Below are 24,227 nucleotides of genomic sequence, written 5' to 3'. Positions count from 1 at the left end.
AGGCCAGATTTTGGAAATGGCCCTTTTTGCAGGGTTATCCCCAACCTTTTGCTTCTTCCTCCTATCCTTTCCTGACCGGTTTGTGTTGGTTTTAGGACTCTGGGAACTTTACAACTGCTAATCAGCGCTAAAGTACATATGGGCTCTGTGTAAATTGTGTTATGGATTGGTGTTTCCATGATTGGATATTTGATTTACTTGTTGGTCCCTAGTAAAGTGCACGGAGTGTGCCAGGGCCTGTGAATCAAATGCTACTCGTGGGCCTTCAGCACCGATTGTGCCACCGACGTGAGTAGCCCTGAAAAGGTACCTCAGACCTGCCATTGCAGAGTCTGTGTGCAGTTTGTAACTGCCATGTCGACTTGGCCAGTGCATACACTTGCCAGTCCCTAACCTTCCCTTTTCTTACATATCAGGCACCCTAAGGTAGGCCCAAGGTACCCCCGTGGGCAGGGCGCAGTGTATGTGACAGGTAGGACATGCCCTGGTGTGTGTGGCATGTCCCGATAGTGAATTACAGCCCATTTCTTTTTCACTATTGCAAGGCTATCTGTTCCCCATAGGACATAATGGGAAGTTTGTTTATAACAGCTTATAAGCATAACTGGCCCTAGGAACTAGGGTGGGAAAATCAAGTTTAGTATGCCTGAACTCAGAATCTAAAGATGCATCTTTCAGTGAAAGTGATTTTTACATTCTGTGTTTGAAAATACCACTTTTAGAAAGTAGGAATTTTCTTGCTCATTCATACTGTGTGCCTCTGCTGGAATGTGGATTGCCCATCTGGGTTTTGGATAAAAGAAGGCTGGGGAGCAGGAGTGGCTCCAGATAGTCTAGGTAGGGTCAGGAAAGGGCTGAACAGACCTGGGCTGCAATGGGGGAAGGGGGAGGAGATTTCCTTGCACCTCAAAGGGCCTGGTCTGCCTCTGACAATGCAGTCTTCACCTCCTGTCAGGAAATCACACCAGAAAAGGCAGAACTAGTTCTGGCTGGGCACAGACACTCTCCTAAGAGATCAAAGGATGTTGGGATATAAATATTAGGGCCCAGACCCCTGAGCTTTAGAACTCATCTGGATCAAGATGACTGCCAAGAAGAAGAGCCGGAGAAGCTGTGAGGAGGAACGACCGCTTTGCTGGGTGCTTTGCTGGGCTGACCTGCAGTGGCTGCTTCTGTCTTGGGAAGTGAAAGGCCTGGACTGGACTTTCTGCAACCTAATTTGTGAGCCTCTCCAAGGGCTCGAGGTAGAGCTTGCCCCCTGTTCACAAAGTCTCAGGAACAGCAAAGACTTCAAGCTCTTCTGCCCGCGGCACTGGGGCTGTGTGTGTTGTGCTGTAACAGAGGAGAATCAACTCGACGAAGTCTACGATGCCGCAGCCGAATCCGTGTCCTGACGGCACCGCAGAGGGCACTGCCGCAACTCAACCTTGGTTTCACCGACAACGCCTGCTGACGCCGCCACCGAGCCATTGCTCGCATCGCGACCTGTGTGCACCGCACTACCTCGCTTCACGACGACACCTTGGTATCCCCGAAGACGCCGCTCCACGCCAAAATTGACACCACTGCTTGCACTGTGGTTTGAGGGCACCGCTTGTAAAGTTACACGATGCACCGCCCTCATCTCGCACCGCAGCCTTGGCCTACAGACGCCTGCACAATCGACTCCAGTTCGTCAGCCGACGACAGCGCTTCAGTAATGATGACGCCGCTGCTTGCACCGTGACTAGCACCGCCTTCATCTTGCACCGTGACCCTGGTCTCACCGATGACGCCTTGGTATCCCCGAAGACGCCGCTCCACGCCAAAATTGACACCACTGCTTGCACTGTGGTTTGAGGGCACCGCTTGTAAAGTTACACGATGCACCGCCCTCATCTCGCACCGCAGCCTTGGCCTACAGACGCCTGCGCAATCGACTCCAGTTAGTCAGCCGACGACAGCGCTTCAGTAATGATGACGGCGCTGCTTGCACCGTGACTAGCACCGCCTTCATCTTGCACCGCGACCCTGGTCTCACCGACGACACCATCTGACGCTGCCACCAAGCCACTGCTCGCACCGCGACCTTAGGGCACCGCACGCCGCACCGCTGCACTTCGCACCGCAGCACAAAATGCCTACCAACGCCAGCGCTCCTGACTCCAACAGAGAGGAGATCGACCAGCAATGCGTGTGACTTCGAGGGCCAAGACGACTTCTGCACCGACCTCTGGAACAGACGCCTGCAGGCGCCGTGTTTTCGAAAGCTCAACGAGAGGTCGCCGACGCCCTGCATTTCTAAAAGGTACTGTTTGCGGGTCTTCCCGACACCGTAGCTGGCCCGCGATGCCGCGGTCAGCCAGAACTGTTTGGATTTGTTTGCTCACAACGCCGTGATAGCCCTTGACGGAGCTATCGACATCAAGGAACTGTTTTTAAAGCGTATTTTGATAACTGTGGATTTTTAAGTACAGTATTGTGGATTTTCATCGTTTTTGGTCTTCTTTTAAGTATATAAAAATATTGGATATTTTTCTAAACTGGTGTGGTGTCCTTTTGTAGTGCTTAGACTGTATTACAGTTGGTTATGTGCAAATGCTTTACACACTGCCTCCAAGATAAGCCTGACTGCTTGTGCCAAGCTACCAAGGGGGAGAGCAGGGGTTATTTTAGGAGTCTAACTCCCTTATCCTGACTAAAGTGGTAGTTTCTGCCTGGCTTTGGCACATGCCCTAGCCTGCCAAAAATCCAATTTCTAACAATGGTTGTCAGTGGTGAGGATAGGACTTGCGTTTGCACTTGACTTGCAGCGAGTGGTGTGCACTACCATATTGAAGACCATTACGTGCCACATACTAGTTCTTTTTCTTTTTGGCATATTTTTTGATCTTGCCAGTTTGAACTTGCTACTTCATCATGCCTGAATCAATTGCATCATCTGTTGCATCCTTGGAAGTGGCCTTTGAGGAGGAGAGGTTAGAAACCTACAATGTGAAGGAATTGAAGGCGATCTGCAAAAACCTCAAAATCCAAATCCGGGGCCTCACCAGAAAAGAGGAGCTAAAAAAGGTGCTGAGGGCCTGGGTAGCAGCCAGACATGATAGTGAGCTGTCTGGGGATCTTGGTATTGAGGCAGAGGAGCCTATTCCATGGGTGGATGTGCTTTTGGGATTGGGGAACCCTTCCGGACAGGCAGCAGTAGCCTGTCCCCAGAGGAGCTGGAGGAAAGGCGGGAAGCAAGGAAATTAGAGTTGGAAAAACTCAGGATAGCTACGGAGGAAAGGAGGGTGATGTTAGACCATGAGTTTAAAATGAGAGAGCTGGACTGGGAAGCCAGTGGGCCTTGGCCCAGCCCAGATGGTGGCAGCAAAAGTGTTAGGTCCAGTACTGAGGATGATGTAGGCGCACACACAGATTTGGGGCACTACTTCAAGGAGTGAATTGACATACACCAGGGGTTCAGGATTGTGAGGTAACTCCAGTGGTGCTCAGTGTCCCTGAGGTGGATTGGGAAACTGGACCAGGGGATCATTTTCCTGGTAGTGGGAGGGACACTCTACTGACTCTAGATGAGAGGTACTGGGAGAGGGGTTCCCCCATGATAGAAGCCCTGGTACGCTAGTATGGAGACCAGCCAGAAGAGCATGGGTTGAGGGACAGCAACAGTCAGACACTGTCTCTTCAATCTTGTGAGAATGATGTGTGCTACTTTTCTGAGGCACTTCATGGCTGGGTGAAGGGTAGTTTAGTTAACACATGTGTGGGGCTGTGTGATTCAATTGTTGGAGAGCATATTTTAAGTCCCTGTTTTCCAGAGTTATGCCAACACCCAGTGGATTGTGAGTTCTCTGACCCCAGGGAACTTGCACTGGAGGCAGACATTTTGGTGGATTCCAGAGGGTCTGGCGAAGCATCGGGGGTGACTCGAAGGAAGTGGCTTAGGTATTTCCCAACCAAGGGTGGTGGGAAAGGTTTGCGGTAGCCCAGATGGGTCCCGGTGTCATGGGAAGGGTGTAGGGACTCCGTCTCCGCGGACAAGTAGTGGGCTGCGGCCCAAGGTGCCCAACACCTGGTCCCAGGGCCTGGGTGATCCCAGGAGGGAACACCCGGTGGGGAACCTAGGCTGTACTGGTAGGCCGTCCTTTGAGGGGGATCTCCTAGTGTCAGGAGAACGGGGAGCGTCTGTAAACAGAGCTCCAGCGGTTCAGGTGTGTGGCGGTGCCGCTCCCAAGTGGAGGGTGCAGAAGACCAGGTTGATGGGTGAGAGGGGGATGCGTTCCCCAGTGGGAGGCCAGTGGGTCAGGTGCCAGCCAGAAGGGCTGAGCCTCCTAGGAGTGACCATGGTGACACCCTTTCTGTCCTGTGGGATCTTCGTGCACTGTCAGATGGACAAGGGTCGGGAGATCTGCGCCAGGCAGACTGTCACACAACACAGGAGTCATGTGTTACCCTTGGGGGAAGTATGCGTGCTCCAAGGAAGTCCTGGTGCGCCGGGCTTGTGCTCAGCCGCAGGGTTTAGTCCCTGGGTTGGGAGGACAGGTTCAGGTCCTGCCTGACCTGGAGGGAAGGACAACTGTAAGCAGTGTCCTGCCCGGTTTACCTTCTAGTGGGTACTGGAGTGGTACCCCTAGAAGATAAACCAGTCAGGAGGGTGCAGAACTCTGGAAGGGGGTGCAGAGGGAGGGAGTCCTCGCCTCTGAACCCGGTTCAACCCGAGGATTTAGATGCTAGGGTGGTGGATCAGTTGCAGGGTCAAGGCCCTGAACTGGTGGAAGAATTGTGTAGGAGGTCCGGTTCCAGCATCCTGACAGTTTTTTGTTCTGGGAGTGCTTCTCCTGGGAGGAGAGTGCAGGACCCCAGAAGAAGAGGTGAGGGGAGGAGAGCCTTGCCCGAGACCTCTGGTCAGCCTGAGGGTACAGACCCTGGGTTGGAGGACCAGGTTCAGGGTGTCCCCCCTGACCAGGGGGAAGGGGAGACTGCTAACAGTGCCCCTACCAGTTTGTCTTCTGGGGGTGCCACTCCAGGTGGGAGGATACAGACCCCCAGGGAGGAGGACCAGGTGTAGGAGAGCCCCCCTCAGTCTCTGGTTCAGCCCCAGGGTACAGACTCTGGGCTGGTGTACCAGTTGCAGGATGGCACCCCTGAACTGGTGGGCGAATTGTGCAGGACACCTACCCCAGGTGCCCTGACAATTCTGGAAGGGGGTACCACTCCAGGTGGGAGGGTACAGAACCCCAGGGAGAAGGAGAGGGTGTGGGAGATCCCACCCCAGTCTCCTGTCCAGCCACAGGGTAGACTCTGGGCTGGTGGGACAGTGTCAAGAGGCCATACTTGACTTGACTTGGCAGGGGAGAGAGTGGAGAAATGGTGCCAGGCACCTGGGGCTACCGCCCCCGCTACTCTCTGACGCCACAACGGTTGGAGTGGCCTGAAAGGCATAAGGCCTGGCTCTCATCGCTGACAGTTGTCTCTGGCCAATGTGGCTGGCTGTCCGGTTGGACAGAGTTGCCCCTGGGAGGGGGAAAGGAGTCACACCCTGTGTTGGCCATGTGGGCACTGTCTACCTGTTGGGACACATCTGTGAGAAAAGTAAATTTAGGTGCTGCACAGATGGGGTCCACAGGTGAGGAGAATGGTTCCCCATGGGTCAGCTTAGTGGGCCTTGAGAGTATGGATAGAGGGATCCAACTAGGTTCAGGAAGGTGTAGAACGGGAAGAAAACCCTGCTGTTGCGGGCCAGGTCCCATGTTCTATCACCCCAAGCAGGGAAGTCCATCGATGTATAGATTGGTCTACCCTGGCTTTCCGCTGGAAGGGGGTTGTGGTGGAAATGGCACTTTTTGCAGGGTTATCCCCAAACATTTTGCTTCTTCCTCCTATCTTTTCCTGACCTGTTTGTGTTGGTTTTAGGACTCTGGGCACTTTACCACTGTTAATCAGTGCTAAAGTGCATATGCTTTCTGTGTAAATTGTGTCATGGATTGGTGTTTCCATGATTGGATATTTGATTTACTTGTTAGCCCCTAGTAAAGTGCACTGAGTGTGCCAGGGCCTGTGAATCAAATGCTACTCGTGGGCCTGCAGCACTGATTGTGCCACCCACGTGAGTAGCACTGAAAAGGTACCTCAGACCTACCATTGCAGAGTCTGCGTGCAGTTTGTAACTGCCATGTCACCTTGGCCAGTGCACACACTTGCCAGTCCATAACCTTCCCTTTTTTAACATGTCAGGCACCCCTAAGGTAGGCCCAAGGTACCCCTGTGGGGAGGGTGCAGTGTACGTGAAAGGTAGGACATGCCCTGGTGTGTGTGGCATGTCCTGATAGTGAATTACAGCCCATTTTGTTTTTCACTATTGCAAGGCTACCTGTTCCCCATAGGACAGAATGGGAAGTTTGTTTATAACATCTTATAAACATAACTGGCCCTGGGAACTAGGTGGGAAAATAAAGTTTAGTATGACTAAACTCAGAATGTAAAGATGCATCTTTTAGTGAAGGTGATTTTTACATTCTGTGTTTGAAAATACCACTTTTAGAAAGTAGGTATATTCTTGCTCAGTCATCCCGTGTGCCACAGCTGGAATGTGGATTTCCCGTCTGGGTTTTGGATGACAGACGGCTGGGAAGCAGGAGTGGCTCCAGATAGTCTAGGTAGGGTCAGGAAAGGGCTAAATAGACCTAGGCTGCAATGGGGGAAGGGGGGGGAATTTTCCTGCACCTGATCTGCCTCGGACAATGTCGTCTCCACCTCCTGCCAGGAAATCACACCAGAGAAGGCAGAACTGGTTCTGGCTGGGCACACACTCTCTGCCTAAGAGATCAAAGGATTTGGGGATATAAATATTGGGGCCCGGACCCCTGAACTTTAGAACTCATCTGGGTCAAGAAGAATGCACAGAAGAAGAGCCGGAGAAGCAGTGAGGAGGAACAACCGCTTAGCTGTGTGCTTTGCTGGGCTGACCTGCAGTGGCTGCTTCTGTCTTGGCCAGTGAAAGGCCTGGACGGGACTTTCTGCAACCTAATTTGTGAGTCTCTCCAAGGGCTTGAGGTAGAGCTTGCTCCCTGTTCACGAAGTCTCAGGAACAGCACAGACTTCAAGCTCTTCGGCCCGCAGCACTGGGGACTGTGTTTTGTGCTGTAACAGAGGAAAAGAAACTCGACTACGTCTACGAAGCCGCTGCCGACTCCGTGTCCTGACTGCACCGTAGAGGACACCGCCACAACGCCGCACTGCGACCCTGGTCTCACAGATGATGCCTGCTGACGCCGCCACGGAGCCGTTGCTCGCACCGCTACCTGTGGGCATCGCACTCCGCATCGCTTCGCTTAATGAGGACGCCTTGGTATCCCCGGCGACCCCGCTCCACGCCAAAATAGACGCCGCTGCGTGCACCGTGGTTCGAGGGCACCGCTCGTAGTTAAACGACGCACCGCCCTCATCCCGCACCGCAGCCTTGGCCTACCGATGCCATGGACTCCAGTTCGTCAGCTGACGACAGCACTTCAGCAACGACGCCGCCGCCGCTTGCACCGTGAACTGACAGCACCATAACGAGCAATGCCTTCATCTCGCACCGCGACCCTGTTCTCACCGACGACGCCATCTGACGCCGTCACCGAGCCGCTGCTCGCACCGTGACCGGAGGACGCCGCACCGCTGCACTTCGCACCGCAGCACACGATGCCTGCTGATGCCAGTGCTCCTGACTCCAACGGAGAGGAGATTGACCTGCAACACGTGTGACTTCGAGGGCCCCGTCGAGGGTCCGACTCCTCCTGCACCTACCTCTGGAACAGACGCTTGCGGACGCCGTGTTTTAGGAAGGTCAACGAGAGGTCGCTGACGCCCTGCATTTCTAAAAGGTACTGTTTGCGGGTCTTCCCGATATGGTAGCTGGCCCGCGACGCCGCGGTCAGCCAGAACTGTTTGGATTTGTTTACTCACGACACCGTGATAGCCCCGGATGGAGCTATCGACATTTTTTAAGCGGTTTTTGATAACTGTAGATTTTTAAGTACTGTATTGTGGATTTTTATCGTTTTTGGTCTTGTCTTAAGTATATAAAAATATTGGATATTTTTCTAAACTGGTGTGGTGTCCTTTTGTAGTGCTTACACTGTATTACTGTTGGTTATGTGCAAATGCGTTACACACTGCCTCTAAAATAAGCCTGACTGCTCGTGCCAAGCTACCAAGGGGGTGAGCAGGGGTTATTTTAGGAGTGTAACTCCCTTATCCTGACTAGAGTGGTGGTTTCTGGCTGGCTTTGGCACATGCCCTAGCCTGCCAAAAATCCAATTTCTAACACCAGCCAACTAGCCCTTGGAGTCACTTTGGGGTACTGGTTTCAGCAGATGCAGGTCCAGTCCTTCTCACATACACAAGAGGTCAGCACAGCAGGGCAGTAGTCCTTCAGAGCAACATTCCAGCAGAGTAGCAGTCCTTTTGCAGCACAGCAGTCCTTCTTCCTGGCAGAGTATCCACGGGTCCAGAAGTGTACTGAAGAATTGGTGTCTGGGATCAAATATTTATTTCTGGGCCTTCCTTTGAAGTGGGAGAAACTTCCTTTTGAAGTCCACAGGCATCCTATCATCCCTGTCTTGGCTCCGGACTAACTACAGGGGGTTTGCAGCCCTATGTGTGGAAGCAGGACACAGCCTATTCAAATGTAAGTAGGGCTGTGCCCTGCTCCGCCCTCCCATCCTGCCTGTGATGGCCCATCCAGGCACACTTAAGCTCTCTATTGTGTCTAGCTGTCTAGGAGGGATACACAGAGCGCAGTTACGTTACATGAGGACACACATTCATTTTTTGTTAGGCACGGGGAGATTAAGTGATTTCCCCAGAATCACAGGATTTTTAGCGTCATGACCGAGACTCGAACCCAGTTCCCCCAGGTCCAAGGTCGAGCGCCCTAACCGTTAGGCCAACTCCTCTCCCCAATAGTTTGATATTTTAAGACATTTGCTAAGGGTTGACCATCGTTGATTAAAAAAATGTTTGTTGATTACAGTGGCCAAATCAGAAAAGCACAAATAACCCAAGTCGTGCCAAAGAACTAGTAATTTATCTATCAAATCTAAATAAAGCCTAACTTTGTTGATGCTCATTAAATCAGAAAGGACTAAAGATTTAGACAAAGGTATCACTGATTCAAACAAAATGCCACCCACTTGGTATAATAAGCGTAAGTCTTTTGCTACTTAAGCAACCTTTTTCATATCTACTTGTAACGAAGCCTAAGGGGCATATATGAAATTCTCATGTTTACTTTACCGATCTCTGTAAGTGCATCACCCTTTGGTTTCTTAGCAATCACTGGCGTGTGCAGTATTGCCTTTTCTGTCAGAGACGTAAATGACTTAACTCCTGTACCTTCTTATTAAGTGGGCCAATACATCATACTAAGCCATCTTTTCAAAACAGTCACTGAGTGTTTGCCCCCTGATTGCCCGCTGGAAGAACAAGTGACTTGCATACCATCGCAATTCTTTTCTTTGCCAGTGATAATGCAGTTAACACATTTAGCCATGCACCTCTTGCTCTTAAGTCAGTATAAAGGCCAAAAATACAATGTTGCCAACTTAGTTTTGCTAGATGGTCTCTCAATAAGGCCCACCACCCAGCTGCAGAAATTCAACCAGCTTAGGAAACCTGCATCATGTAAAGGCAGCATTTGTAATTCTGCAGCTCGGACCATCATCTGATTTGCTACCATCCAATTTCTGTATGATCTCTGGGGGTCAAGTATTTCCTGCGGCCATATTTGAAAAGCTTAAACATGCCATTCCTTGAGGCTAATCTAATAAAGAAGCAAATACTCTTCCATGGAGCATCATCAAGTTCTTGTTGAAGTCTTCCCATTTTGATATAGCGTCATCTAGAGGTGTGGGCCTGGCAGTCTTGAAGTTCTGTAAATCTTTCCTCCTTACTTTGCTGTCCTGGTCGAGAATGTACAATAAAACAAACCACGGCTTTGGAGTACATCAGAGAATTTATCCTCTGGGTGCACTGGTAATTTCGGCATGGTGCAGAATGGTCTCCTTCGAGTCCCCCATTCGGTCTGAACTTCCTTGGCTGTACAGCAATGAGCCTCTTCCTGTGTGTCCCACTGTAGCTCCCATCACTCAGATATCACCTTTCTTGTCCCGTAACCTGGCCTTGGCCTCTTGTATGACAGTGTGCTCTAATGTGGTACTGTCAGGCCAAAAACAATTTTGTTGACCTGAAGTAAACTCTCACTCAACTGAGTTGGAGGATTTCCCAACATCTAACAAAGCTAACAACATCTCTACTGGCCTCTTTATGTTTTCAGTTTTAGGTAATAGTTCTCATAGGTTATCAAATGAATTATACATGCTATGGCTTAACTTATTAGTTTAGTGCCCATGGACAGCAATGATAAGAGTGGTGGCTCGCATAGGGCGTGCTGCGGGGCGGGACCGGGGGAGTTAGTAAACTTGGACATCCGACGGAACGGAGGAAATTCATTATTACGTTCCTCCGTTCCGTTGTATGTCTGAGTTTACTACGCCCCCGCCCTGCCCCTCCCCCGCCCGCCCCACCGCCCCGCAGCACGCCCTATGCGAGCCACCACTGAATGATAAGGATGATTATGACAAGTACAACTTAGAGTCATTAGTGAGTTTGGGCAAACACCATCACCAATTCCCTCAATGCCTATGGGCATATTTCTTATGCCAAGCACGGTCAAATACTTTTAGGAATCATAAAGCCAATTACTCACTGTATGCTTAATAAAATTCCACTGGTAGCTAGGCACTCATTGGAGTTTTTACCTATTGCATTGCCTCAATTGTGCTGCTCATTTCAAGTAGTAGCAGTGACTTTCAGTTCCACCTTTTCAAGCTCAACAAGGTTGTGATTGGATCTCCTCCAATAGTTGGTAACTGCTGCAGGGTACAGAAGCAGTAGCTACTCAGACCATACAGCATTATTTATTAAGAACGTGATCTATCTCCTTTTGGCTGCATGCAAATGTGCCAATCATCCAGATAACAAACGAGACATCTTCATACCAAAACGCGCTTTCAAAAATGCACATCTCTGATGCAATTTGGGAAAAGAATAATAAATCAAAATCAAATACACGTGACAGAGAATTTAAACAGACTGTGGTTTATTAGGTTGGTGGATACAGTTGGATAGATAAGGCATATTGACAAGTTTTGACAATTTCCCTTTCCTTGAATTCAATCCGTCACAGGATTTTGCACAAAAAAAGACCCCAAAAGGAGCAATGTAATGCCATCTATCAAGAGAGAATCGGATAGTGCCTGCAACTGAATTTAGAGTCTTCACAGGGGAACTGATTAAGCGAAACATGCTCAAATAAAAAAATGTACCCTTGATTCAAGTGGCAGTGTGACACAGATGGCTCGATTCCTACCGGCTTTACAGACAGCACTGAAATCAGACAGTCTCCGGTACAGGGACTGTAAAGGGATCCAAACCCCGTGTCATTCACCAGAAAAAGTATCTATTCCCAGGGCACAAGTCCCTGAGCTGAGCTTGCAAGTGGACTGTGAAAGGATCTTCTAAAACTACAATTGCCAGCGATCAGACCACCAACTCATGGAGCCCCGCTGTCTCATCAACTAAATGGGACCAAAAAAGGAGTTCGAGGAAGGATCACTTTACTGCAAATTTCAAAAACATCAAGAACCGTCATGGAAAGCAATCATCAAAAGGCACAGTCTCGGGCCTCTGGGTCTGGACTAGGGGTGGGCGGAATTTGCGGAATTAACCTTCGCAAATTATCGCGAGAATGTTTAAAATTATCGCAAACAAGCAGAAATATCGCGAAGATGCGGAAGTTTTTTTCCGGCATGTTCGCGAGATTTTCTGCATGGTTGCGGGTCGCCAACTTACCCATGTGGTTGCTTGCGGGCGCGGCCATCTTGTTTTGAGTTGTTCTCGCGGTGCATGATCGCGAGAAGAAAGACGTGATCGCGCGACGCATGACGTCACTGCGGGCGCGAACTGTCGCGAGACAGCGCAAATGGCTAAAAACAATACAACATCTCATGGAGAACGCGACCGGATCAAGAAAACTTGTCGGCGAACGCAGGGATTCAGGTAAGGCGATCGCGCGCGCGCGAGAATGTATCATTTTACAGCGCGAGCAAGAAACAAATTATCGCCAAGCTGCGGAAACCGGAATTTTTGACATTTTCGCGCTCTCCGCGGAACGCAAAAATGTCAAATTATCGCAATTTCCGCGAACGGAACGAAATTTTTGCCCAGGCCTAGTCTGGACACAAACTGAATAATAAATCAAACCCCACCATTCATGTGGAAGACATTTGGGTACATCCCAACGTTACACCAATCTCAGACTAGGAGGCTGATTACGAGTCAGGCGAAGCAGAATGACCTCATGGAATTCCGCTATGCTAGATTCCCAGTGGACTCGTTTTTCCACACCCAGTTTTTCCAGGCTTGGGAGAACAGCACTCTGTTTTTCTGGTAGGTCCTTGGTAAAATCAACTGGGCAGAGGATGAAGGCCGCTCATGATCCTGGCCAGCTCCTCAAGAGAACTTAGTTTCAAGAGGACAGAGTTTCCTGTTCCATTTAATCACTGTGTCTCTACCTGTACTTACCCTCTCAGTTTTCAGGGACATGATGATGAAGTACGGGTGTGATGTCTGGAGTGCTCTAGGAGCTATTTTCCTACAATGTTTTCACTGGAGTCGATCTTTGAAAGCTGAGCACCTCGTCATTACTGTTCCTGATTGGGTGTGTTATCTGTACACCAAAGATATGAGCAACAGAAATGCATCCAATTAACGCTGTTAATCTGCCAGCCTCTTCTTCTCAGTACTGGCATGTCATCTTCAGCTGATAAAGTGGTAAGACGCCAAGGTGGGCTGGGACTACTGGAGTGAGGCGAATGAAGTGCTGCATCTGATCTACTAGTAGCACTTTAACAGGGAAATGTGGGTTCCAGTACTAAGTGGAATGACCCATGGTGCTGCCTTGTCACCAAAAGGGCAAGGAGGCATCAGCTATCTTCTGCTGGTTTTTAAGAGTAGAGGTTTGGGGCCAGGGCAATTAGGAGTGGAGAGAAGTATTTCTGTCTAATTCATGAGAGAAGGTGATACAATAAAGGCATGTGGACTGTGTTAAGTCAGTCTCACATTGTGATTTCATGCATATTTTTGGTATAACCAGCTAATATATTAGTCCTGAGGACAGTGGTGTAAAATGATTATTTTTCAAAAGGCTAAAGTCAATTGGGATTAGAGTCTGCCCAGTTCATTCACACATTCGCATTTATATGTGCATGCACACTATGGGCAGAGTGCGATGCATGGCTTGCATTGTGCATGTCCTACCTCAGCGTCTGGGATGTTTGTGGGCTGATAGGCCTCCGACCCTGTAGATGTGTCTGGGCAGAAGTGTCTTTCATTCCACCATTCATTTGGGCCAACACAATGTATTGTCTTTGTGAAGCACAAGGTTTTGTTTTGTTCCCTTTGCTGTTTGTGCCCAAGTTTAAGAGACTGCTTGATTTGTGGTGGACATTAAACACATATCGAATAGCGCTTGCAGAAATGAACAACCAAGAGAGTGTTATTTAAAAGTATTTCAAGTTTTACTGGGCGGGCACGTACCATGAGTTTTAAAATGGTACGGAGAACATGTGCGCTCATCAGGAAGGTCAACATCCTAGAAGAACTTTCATGCAACACTTTGGTTACTGCAAGTTCTGAAAATCTCTGTGATGGCTTTAGCTGTTTAGGTCTCGGCTCAAAGGCTGCGCTTGTGCAGTCTCGCTCCGAGATTTAATGTTTTGGAGTGGGGCTTTAACCCGCCCCTTTTTTTTTTACCTCTTCTCCATTGGCTGGCCTCTTGAATGCTGGCCAGCCATTGGAGAAGAGGTTTGTCTCTCCGAACAGGCCCCGTCCTTTTCAGATTCGGGGCGTGTTTTTTTGCTACTTTTCGAATTATCTCCTCCAGCCAATGGCAAGAGGAGAGAAAAGAAAAACACGCCCCCGAATCCAGAAACGCCGCTGCCTTTCTCCGAGGCATTTCTGCTTCGCCTCGGAGAAAGGCGGTGGTGTCTCTGTATATTCTTGTTTATAATTCTTCACATCCCAGAGCGGTGTTATGGTATGCCCTTTTCGGCCGTAATCTTTATTTTCACGGCGGTCTTAAAACAAGCGCAGCGTGTACCAACTTTCACAAACCTCCATGGAAAGAGTGTCTGTGGCAGGGGTGTGTGGAAGACACGAGGCCGAGATTCACTGTTCGGTGCTCGGCGGAGCCTCTCCACGACGTCCCGTAGACTGGCCACGTATGTGTCCGAGGCCTCGCGCTCCCTCTTGGCAATAGAGAAAGCAGGAAGCACCAGCCTTTTGACTCTGCAGCCATGTTGTGGGGGTCCTGGAGCTCCCCATACTCCGAGTCGCGAGGGTGCGCTAGGTTATCAATGTGTGATTGGCAGAAAGCGTCATGTGTTCTTTGGGGGGGGTGGGGGGGGGGGGAGGCATAAATGGCATTAAATATTTTTTTAAAAGACACATTTTGTGAGTCTGTGGGCGTTTTCCCGCAAAATTCGCAAACCAATACCACGACCTTGATGTCGGGTTTGCGTATGCACCTGCATTAAACATGGCTTTTTTTTATTTATATAAATTAAAGGGACATTTGGAATATTTGGGATTATAGGCGCTTATTCATGGCAACCAGAAACCTGGCACCAATTGCCCCAGGTTGGACACTGGCCCCTTTCCCGCACCCTTTTCGGTTGGCACCGCTTTATACGTTACTCTTACCTGCCAATAGGCAGTATTTTAATTACGAAAAAATGAAAAGCACGTATGGGTTCCCGGGATTCGACGATTCAAGAAATAATGGAATCGTGCTAATTCGCAAAAAAAGGTTGCCGACAAAACCGGGATTATAAACCCCGCTTTAGGTCGAACAGTAAGGAGCCATGTGCGTTTTCGGTTTGACACGTCAGCGCTTCTGCTCCGAAGGCCCAACAATTCCATTCTGTGCGAATATGTATCTTGTAAATGTTAATTACTCCTGACTACGAATAAACAAACGCTGTTCCCGTTTATCAGCACCTCGCAAGTCTGCGTTTTCATTTTTTCTGGTACGCGGGCGCGTTTGTACCCTGGGCAAGACGCAGTGTACAACCTCTCTTTTCCAGTATAAACCTGTTTATGCAACTTATTCGAAACTAACCATTTTGACGGATAATTAATCACACATATCTTTAAAAAAACAACACTCGCTACTGGTTTTCTTTAATTTTCTTACCACCTCGAACCAAGAAACCTGAAAGCATACATGGGATACATTGGATGAGTTCTGGAAGGTTCTGAGCCTGTCTGACCGCGAGAGCCTGACTCGACTTCTTTTAGCCTTTATGTTCATTATATTGCGAGAACTGCATATGGGTTCTTAGTGAATTCATGATTTTAATTTTTTTGTTTTGAAGCGTATTTTTGGGTGAGGCGCATTTCATCGCCCAGCGATTGATTACACGCAAATGGGCCCAGAAGTAAAATCACGCCAAACAATCCTGTGATTGCCCTAAGGCAATCCAGAAGCTATGCATTGCTCTAGACCCGCCCCCACCAGTTACAACCCCCTGGTAGGCATCGAGCAGAGCCAATTCACTTTCATTTTGACTGGAGGCTCCCGCAGCCATGTATGTAGCCAGTTCTGCGTGTGAATACATTTAACACACTCCCTGATGCTCTTGCACGACATTAGCCTCCGTCAGTTATATGCATACTTCCGGAAAAAACGAGGTTTGACAAAGCCAATAGGCCTTAATTTAAGGTGCCTACTGGTGTAAAAACATTCTTGAATGGTGTTTAAACGCGTTGCGTGCTCAAATGCTGTTTATTACGTAAAGCTTCACCATGGTGAAAAGTGCTTTCGGTTTGTAGTGCTTATTGGGGGGGGGGGGGGGGGGGGTTAAGAAATAAACGTGACAGTCAGCTTGACAATTCATCTTAAGATAGTCCCTCGTGTATTTCAGGGGGCAGCGTTTCTTGGAAGGCGGAGCGATGCGCCAGACAGCTTGAGGTGAGAGGGCCCTACTGAAAGAGAAGGCAAAGCCCAGTCTATATATCTGAAACATTAGGTAACATAGGTCTTGCAGAAGCTTTGCTGTCAAGTCGGACCTATGAGGGTAATACTTTACTGGGTTGCTCTATGTGAGTGGCTCTGTGGGTGGCTCGGTGTGTGTGGGTGGCTTTGTGTGTGTGGCTCTGTGTGTAGGTGCAAATGCAATAGGTCTCGCATTTGAGAGGGATTAAGCTATTGACATTGTAAATAACAATGCCGTTTCTTTAAATGTTTTAAAAACAAAAACATAAACAAAAATAATGTCATGAGCAATGCCTCTAACTTTAACAATGCCAAGACCATTGCATTGTAAATGCTTGTTTTGTTGATATGATAATTCATTGTGGAACTATCCTATTGGATACCAAGTCTTGATGGAAACCAATATTTGGTCTTTGCCTTATTCAAACTGCAAGAATTATTGGGAAACTGCAAGAGCTCTTATCCTACCTAGCTGTATGAGGTTTCTGAATCTAGTATGAAGATAGTTCTTTTTCAGCTTTGCAGCTGTAAATGAGTGTTAATAGTGTTGTGGGGTTCTATCCGTATTGGGTGCACAATGGGTGCTGCAGTCCACTTGTGACATTTAACTTGCTGGCCCTAGGTACACTTTATACCATATATGAGGGACTTATAGACAAGTTAAATGTGTTAATTAGGAATATGCCAACTAAACCATGTTTAAAGGAGGAGTACAGGCACATTACATTCCGGTTAGCAGATGTAAACTGCAGAGTTCTAAAGCCAGCAGAAAATACAGAGTCCAGCAAAAGGCAAAGAATATGGGGTGACAACGCAGAAAAGGCAGATTTCCTACAGATGTTTTTAAGTCAAGACAGATGAGATCCTGTGAAAAGCTGGTGTTCCGAGGTCCACCACTGAGCCATAATAAGAACGGAAGATTATTCCCTCGGTGCAGAATATTATGGAAGAGCACATGCATATCTGCCATTAGAACAAATGAAGCAAATGAGCCATATATATTAGTTTCTGAATAAATTGTTTTTCTACTATTTAAAAATATAAAATGCCTACAAGGCTTTCAAAGTCCAACAACAGCGTTTAATTATTTTACAATTTATGAATTGGAAGTGGATTGTAAACTGCAGAAATCACATTCCCTTATCCTTTGCATTTCGTGTTTTTTGCATCAAAACATTTTCAAGAAAATACAAAACCTTACTAGGAACATTTAAAGACGTCATTGAAGTTCTTACCTGTCTTACTATATTATGATATCCATGTAATACTTTCTTCAACTGCCAACTACACTGTAATCTACAAAAAAAAAAAAAAAACATTACATTTCAATTATCGAAAAGCAAACCATCTTTAAAGAAGAATACAGCTTGTCACAAACTTTGAAAGGAAACTTGGGCTATGCATTTTTCTTTTACTCGTGAGATCATTCAAAAGAACAACTTTACAAACATGAATTGCATTTCCCAGAAGTCCAATAAAAAATAAACTATAATCATGTTCCTTGTAGTGTCAGCCCAGTCCATCCACCTCAAACTAGTAAATCTATCAGAACACACCATTTCTCTCTTTTTCCCTTTCCCAAAGTTAAACTCCACATAGGTCATGCTTGACCAAAGAACCCTCACTTTATTATGCATTTTTCATCTCCAGATCTGCGAACAACAGAGCTTCCAATTACATCTTGCCAAGTTGGTGTGGACACCAGAGCCTAAAGTCCTCCTGGGATCAACGGCTGGGTGACAGACAGCGGTCCTACTGCGCTCATGGGCGTCTCATGTGCCCTCAAAGGCTGAACCACGCATTTGGGTGATTGGGAAAACTAAGATACACAAACCAGCGATTACTGGACTTTCGTATAGTAAGCATTACCAAATTCAGAAAAGACTGTTCCATCTAAATCCAGAGCTCACACATCTGACACCCTGTTTGAGGATATCAGACATAACACTGCCAACTTCATAGACCGGGAATAACCAGATAATTCCTAATTTGTAGGTCGAAGTCCCAGATTTACCACATCCGATTTCCAACCCACAACTCAAAACATCTAGTTCAATGATGAACAGGAAGCCTGATGCGCTGCAAAAGATGGCAAACATAGGGGTATTCCATTGCCGGCACCACCAAAACCATAAAATGAGCAGCTGATTCGACCAATTTTAAAGCATTCACCTATCTAAATGCCTTGCCTTCCATCAGAAACTTTGATCCAAAAAAAAAAGAAATCAAGACATTACATCCGTCTCAACAGCATTGAGACCCAGTCAATGTGCAATCTGCATCTGGATCTTCAGGCTCTCCACACTGAAAAGTGGATCTTGTCGATAACCCGAGACCAAGACTACTGAAGAAACTTTGCAAACTGTTCCAAAAGTCCTGAGACCCTTCAGCAAGAAGCCCCAAGAGCCCCTGAATCACCAGGAGGTAACACTTCCTCTGGCCTTTCACCTATGATGAGCATTCAGCAGTGCACAAAAGTGGGGAAAGAGGATTGGAAAATCCCAAGAAATTTCTAGAAGAATTTGGAACCATGCTTGTGAGCTCCAAAGATGTACCTTTAAGTTCTCATCAGCCTCTACCTTTACATCTGCAGAACATCAGCAACTGAGTTCAGCTTCAACATAAAAGGGTCCTGTGGCATGGACAGAGTTTGTTATCAATGGCTTCCAACACCACCAAATACAGCGTCCAGTAGCTGTAACCATATAGGTATCGGGAATTCTAGTTACCCTGAAAGGTTCTCTGCTTGGAGTAAAATCTTGTGGTCCAGAAATAAGTGCAAAAAGTCCTGAACAGGATCTGACGTTAATTACCAACAACAACTTACAAGCAATAAACACCACCGACTATAGAGTTGGGGCAGGGTTCTTCTGGCTAAATGGACTGCGGAGGTCTTGTGGCTCCTTTGTGTCCTTGATACATGGAGATGTCCTCCACAAAAATTCTCCAGTCAAATGGGTCTTGGGCAAGTCTTCCTGGAATTAGGGCACTTCTTTTGAAGGACTCCTTTGTGCTGGCTGATAAGAGCTCTGTCACAGCACTAAGACTTGATGCAAGATTCCTAGAATTTGGAGGAATGATTTAAGGTACTAGAAAAATGAATGAGCACCCCTTCAGATTCTTTCTGAAGGCTATTGCATTCCACTGAGAAAGGCACTTTGGAAGGGCCAATTAGGATAAGTATTTTACATTTGTGATCTAATTCAAAGATCTATCTTTAAAACGTTTTGCTCAGCAACCTAAAAACAATTTGAAATTGTAATGAATTAGAGATGGGCACCTTGTTGCCATGTATCAAATTAGTAAATTGATCTTACTTGTTGGATATTTTACACCGCGGATGGGTCCAATCTGAACAGTGCTTGAGACATGATAAATCTAGGTTTTAGTTGTGCCATTTCAGGACTGTTATTCCGTTCTTTCTTGGTGTCTCCAGATTACTACCAGTTTATTACAATGTCTCTGTAACCTCCTGGCACCAACATTGGTGGAGCAATCTCCATCCTTCTGATCTCCTAACCCTGCCCCAGACATAGCATAATTGTGAGCTGCACTCACTTGAGGACATACAGGTACACATCTATGTTCAAATCAAATGTAGTGGATCTTCCAGTTGCCTTTATTAAAAGCAAAATCGCCATTTCTTCACTAAGTGTTGTACACAACAAGTCCCTGACAGGACCATAGCAATTATGCAATTCTGCAGCTGTTGTGTTTTCTGCATAATTATGGATTTGCTGCATTTGCTACACCATCCATTAGTTTCTGAATAATTCTAAGACGTAATAAAAACATTTATGTTTCTAGCTCAAGCAGATTAAAAGTTACCAAAATCGCTGCCACGTATGTTGTCGTTCAGTGGCAGACGCTTTGAGATCACCTTTCTTTTGCCGAATGCTGCATGTAGGTGTTGAATTGACACAAATGGGGAGAAACCCTGCCCAGACACTGCTAACATTGTAAAATTGACAAAATATTGAAGTAATACTGCCACAAAATCAGCTGTGTTACGCTGCAAAATGTGCCTTTTCTTACTGTATAGTTAAGTATATCAAGCGGTTAACTTGTTCTTCCCCAGTGCATAGTTACAGTGGCCCTGGTCATGGTACAGAAAGTTTTCAGCAGACACATTTAGCGCCAACGTTGACGGTACAGCAGATTGTGGGTGAAGAAAAAGACAAGACAGTACACGTATTAATTCTACATGCTGCATACCACAAATTAGGCAAATTTATAGGAAATAGATGAGAGGGAGAGTTGGGAGACTGGAAGCAGCCGTCAGCCGCTTTGCAGTTTATTTCTGAGGGGGAGGTGTAGGGCCCTCTTGAACTAGTGGAGTGAGGTAATATCTACAATTGAAACTCATAATGATATTTGCTGGAATGGTATCAGCAGCTGAGAAACAGAACTTGGATTTTGCATATGCAGGCTTCAAGGAGTTTATAATTGGATGCATGCGGGGATGTAGCTGCAAGGGTTTGAAATGGGTACAGGGACAAGTGCCATGAACATTTTTGAAGAGTAGCTTGAAAAGAGCTCTATTTTTGGCACACAGTCAACTTGGTGCAAGGAGGTAGTTTTTATTTGGGGGTGGGCGGAACAGCGGGTGATGAAGAGGCCGAGTTAGGGGTGGCTATAACACTGTGGGCAGCGGGCAATGTTAAGGCACGAAAGTCTGGTCATGTTTTTTTCCAATTTATTTAGAAGTTTATGCATTTGCATCTACATGGAGTGGCTGCTAGGAGTTACCCGGTCTCAGTACAAGGACCAAAGGTAGGTGCAAAGAAGGCAGTGAGAATGGAATATTCATTGCAGAGTTGGAAGAAGCAGTGGCAAACAATACAAATTTAGTCAAAAACTGCAAAAAATAATCTGACTGCCTCTGATGAGTAACTTGGGTTCTCAGTGGTGGGTGTAAAACAGGGTCGGATACATACGGACATGTCTTTTAAGACAAGGAAAGATCAAAAGTGGCAGTCAAAGGGAGAATAATTGATATGTGTTTTAGAAAGACAGAAATAACTTCAGTCTCGCGTCTCTGTGGACAGATGTTCTTTACACAATAGGCAAAGAAAGGTGCGTCAAGTAACAGTGTTTCCAGAATAGTTCAAATGATCATATAAAATAGCCAGTGGCACTTTGATGGTGGTATAGTTTTAATACATTTAGACTAAAGTGGGCCATGATGGGAGTCATTCATTCTTCTTTCTTAGAGGGGGTGATCCTGTGGTATGCCAGAATGGATGGGAGTGCCCTACTACTATAGAGGAGGCCAACACATCCAAAACCTCTGAAAACTACTCAAAAATATGGATAAGTTAATGGGTTTGAAATGGGTTGTAGTCAGTAAAGCAAAGTATTTTGGATTGAGTCAGGTCTTGTTAATGGATGTTAAGTGGAAAAGGAATGAGAGTTAAATTAGTTGATAGTATTGGTTGTCAATGTAAATGGACCTACCTTTCTATTATCAGAGGGAAATGGAGAGCAAGAGGTTCTCTTTGTAATTGGGGATTAATATGGAGTTTAATTCGATGGTGGGCTGTGGTTAATATGGAACGTCTTCTTAGATCAGCATAATGACAGAAGACAATGTGAAAGAGCAGGGTTGGAGATGAAAATGTTGATTTGTCAGTTGACCATATTGGCCCGTGACCCTGGTCTGGCTGCATAAGTTCCAAAAAGGAAATACTTCAAGTGGTCTCTAACAGACTACAAATACAAAACAAAATGTGGGTTGGGTGATGCTTTCAGCTAGCCTAATTTAAATTACCTGCCCTTTTCCACTTTTTAATCTTTTAGGAAGCCAATTTGTCTTTCCTAAGGTTGACTGTTTTGGCTTTTGTCCTCCAGTCTTGTCTTCGGGAAATTTGGGAGGCAAGTTTGAAGACAACCATCCTTTCAATACTCATATAAAGTAGCTGCTTAAATCATGCAAGAACCAACTTCTGTAGCAGTTAATTCATAGAATCCCCATCTTCCCCTGACCCACTAAGAAGCCATTTCTGCCTTCACATCTGAAACTCTCAAGAAAACAATATGTCACTTCTCTTCATCTTTATTTTACCATCCTAACCATTCAAACCAAAAAGCAACCATCTTTTTCATTCTGCAAGTAAATTATAACACCAGCACAGCACTGAAAGGGTTATATTGACTTCCCATAGAGGCATGTACCAAATGTAAATCCCTATGCTTCACCCACAGAGTCTTCCATGGCACAGGCCATCAAGCCAGGATCACAAGACACATAGGCCAATGAACTCTAGTCTTCTTACACTCTACTCCTGAGAGTCTTAACATTGTATCTATGGTAATGGGGTGGTTAAAATCTTTACAATGCTTTCTCACAGATTATGAACCCCCAATCTCGATTCCTTTTACTTTCATCCTAAAACACATTTCTCTTTTGCTTCTTCGCTACCCTCAAGACACTTTGAAGCAATTGTTTACAACTGCATGAGCACATTATGTGTGAGAGAGAGAGAGAGAGAGAGAGAGAGAGAGAGAGGACACACCCTCCACAGAGTGACTAGAGGAGATGTGTACTTCTGACTGTATTTGCAAAAAGAAAGCGAGTGTTTTGAGTTGTGCATGGATGTGGACATTATGTGTATGATGCTTCAAAGTGCACAAAAGGCAACATTACAGTGCAATACAAAACTGGATAGTCAAGTTCCAGTCTTAATTCATAAAACTATTTGAAACCACAAACCGAGGAAACCATATTTCCCTCCCACTACTGGTACTCCCGGCTAGATCACGGGCACAAAAACATGTAGTGGTGCAGTTATTGGAAAAATACAAATGAGGATATTGCGTCCTCTAGAGGATCACATTTTTCTCATGAAGCATACAGGTGGCACTTAAAAGAGGAGGCGAGGCAATAAAGGAGGGAAAGGAAGAAAGGTAAAAATTATATAGGGTTTGTTTTACATGGCGGTCAGAGACACACCACAAGTTATTTGTTTTCCATTTGTCTAAGACTGTAGGCAAACCTTTCAACTAAGTCTAGAGCAAAGATGGTAGAATTAGAAGAAAACGCATTTCTTTACAAAGGGGTGGGAAGGCCCTTGTTCTTGCTTGGAAACATTGAAATGAAACCAATCTAAATGCTACATTGTCCTTTCGGGGCTGAACTACTCCCTTACCAATCACCCCTGACCCCCCAACACTCCTACCACCCTGCATCATGGCAGAATCCTGGCTTTGTCTGAAGAGCTATAGCCCTGGAAATAAAATGTTGCCTACAATGACGGCGGGCTATAATTCCAGCGGTTGAATAAACTTAAAAAATGAAAAAAATCGGTGTGGTAGCTGGGTATCAAAGCAAACGATATTTGATGTGCTAACTGGATGCGACAAGGAGTGAAAATGGTGCAAAATTGTAATAATGGAAGCCATCGAAGTGCCCTTAGGCCTACTGGAAATTTATACAAAAAGCTAACAATTCATGTCTCGTTCCAACAGAAAGTGACCACAGTGTAATCATAATTTACAAAGGAATGGGAAAAGATTAGCAGAAGAAAAAAGATAATCTTGATTTTAATCTAACCAACGTTTGGGTGGATGGGAGAGGAATGTAATAAACCAACATGTGTAACAGCGTAAACAAATAAATCCCAAACATACAGAAGAAGAGCTAGTAATTAAAAGGGCCTCCTTTCATGAAAAGGTACACATCAGTACACCAAGCAATGAAACATGGAAAGAGGGACAGCATCTTCGACTGTGAAAGCACAAGATGGTATGCAATGAAATTACCAAACGTCAAAAAAAAAAAAGCCTCGGGCATGGCCTGACTGGCAATGGAAGCAGGCATGCTTGGCTGGGCTCCCGCCGATGACGCGGCCCCGGAGCCAAATACCCTGAGCCACTGCGAGTCAGCCAGTAAGGGGGTGAGGAGCATGGACCCCTGAGCTGCGGGGAAGTTGAAACGAGGCCTCTACAACAGTAGGGAGGCACCTGGGAAGGTGAAATTGGTTGTCACCAAGACCGTGCGGCACGACCAAGATGGCAGCCAGCAAGCTGCGGTGACATTCTGGAGGGCGGCGGCTCCTGGAGGTTCCCCAGAGACCCCATGGGGAGACCCCCCCCCCAAAGCACCCTCTGCCAAGAGGATCTATGGGGGATACAGCAGCAGCCCGGT

At 46.6% G+C, this 24,227-nt stretch overlaps 1 protein-coding gene across 1 annotated transcript in view; it reads right to left on the bottom strand.

Moving 5' to 3' along the window:
• Positions 1 to 24,227, bottom strand: part of FANCL (FA complementation group L) — a 433,780-nt gene that overhangs the window by 338,527 nt on the left and 71,026 nt on the right. Inside the window, exon 3 of the mRNA XM_085612370.1 lies at positions 17,317 to 17,377. Within this exon, the coding sequence (XP_085468496.1) occupies positions 17,317 to 17,377 (61 nt within the window). The remainder of the gene's footprint in view (positions 1 to 17,316; positions 17,378 to 24,227) is intronic.

The sequence above is a fragment of the Triturus cristatus genome, chromosome 6 (assembly GCF_964204655.1).
Source record: "Triturus cristatus chromosome 6, aTriCri1.1, whole genome shotgun sequence".
In the NCBI taxonomy this organism is placed as follows: Eukaryota; Metazoa; Chordata; class Amphibia; order Caudata; family Salamandridae; genus Triturus; species Triturus cristatus.
Note: the sequence above shows the minus strand (reverse complement) of the source record. Positions and strands in the feature narration are given on the sequence as shown.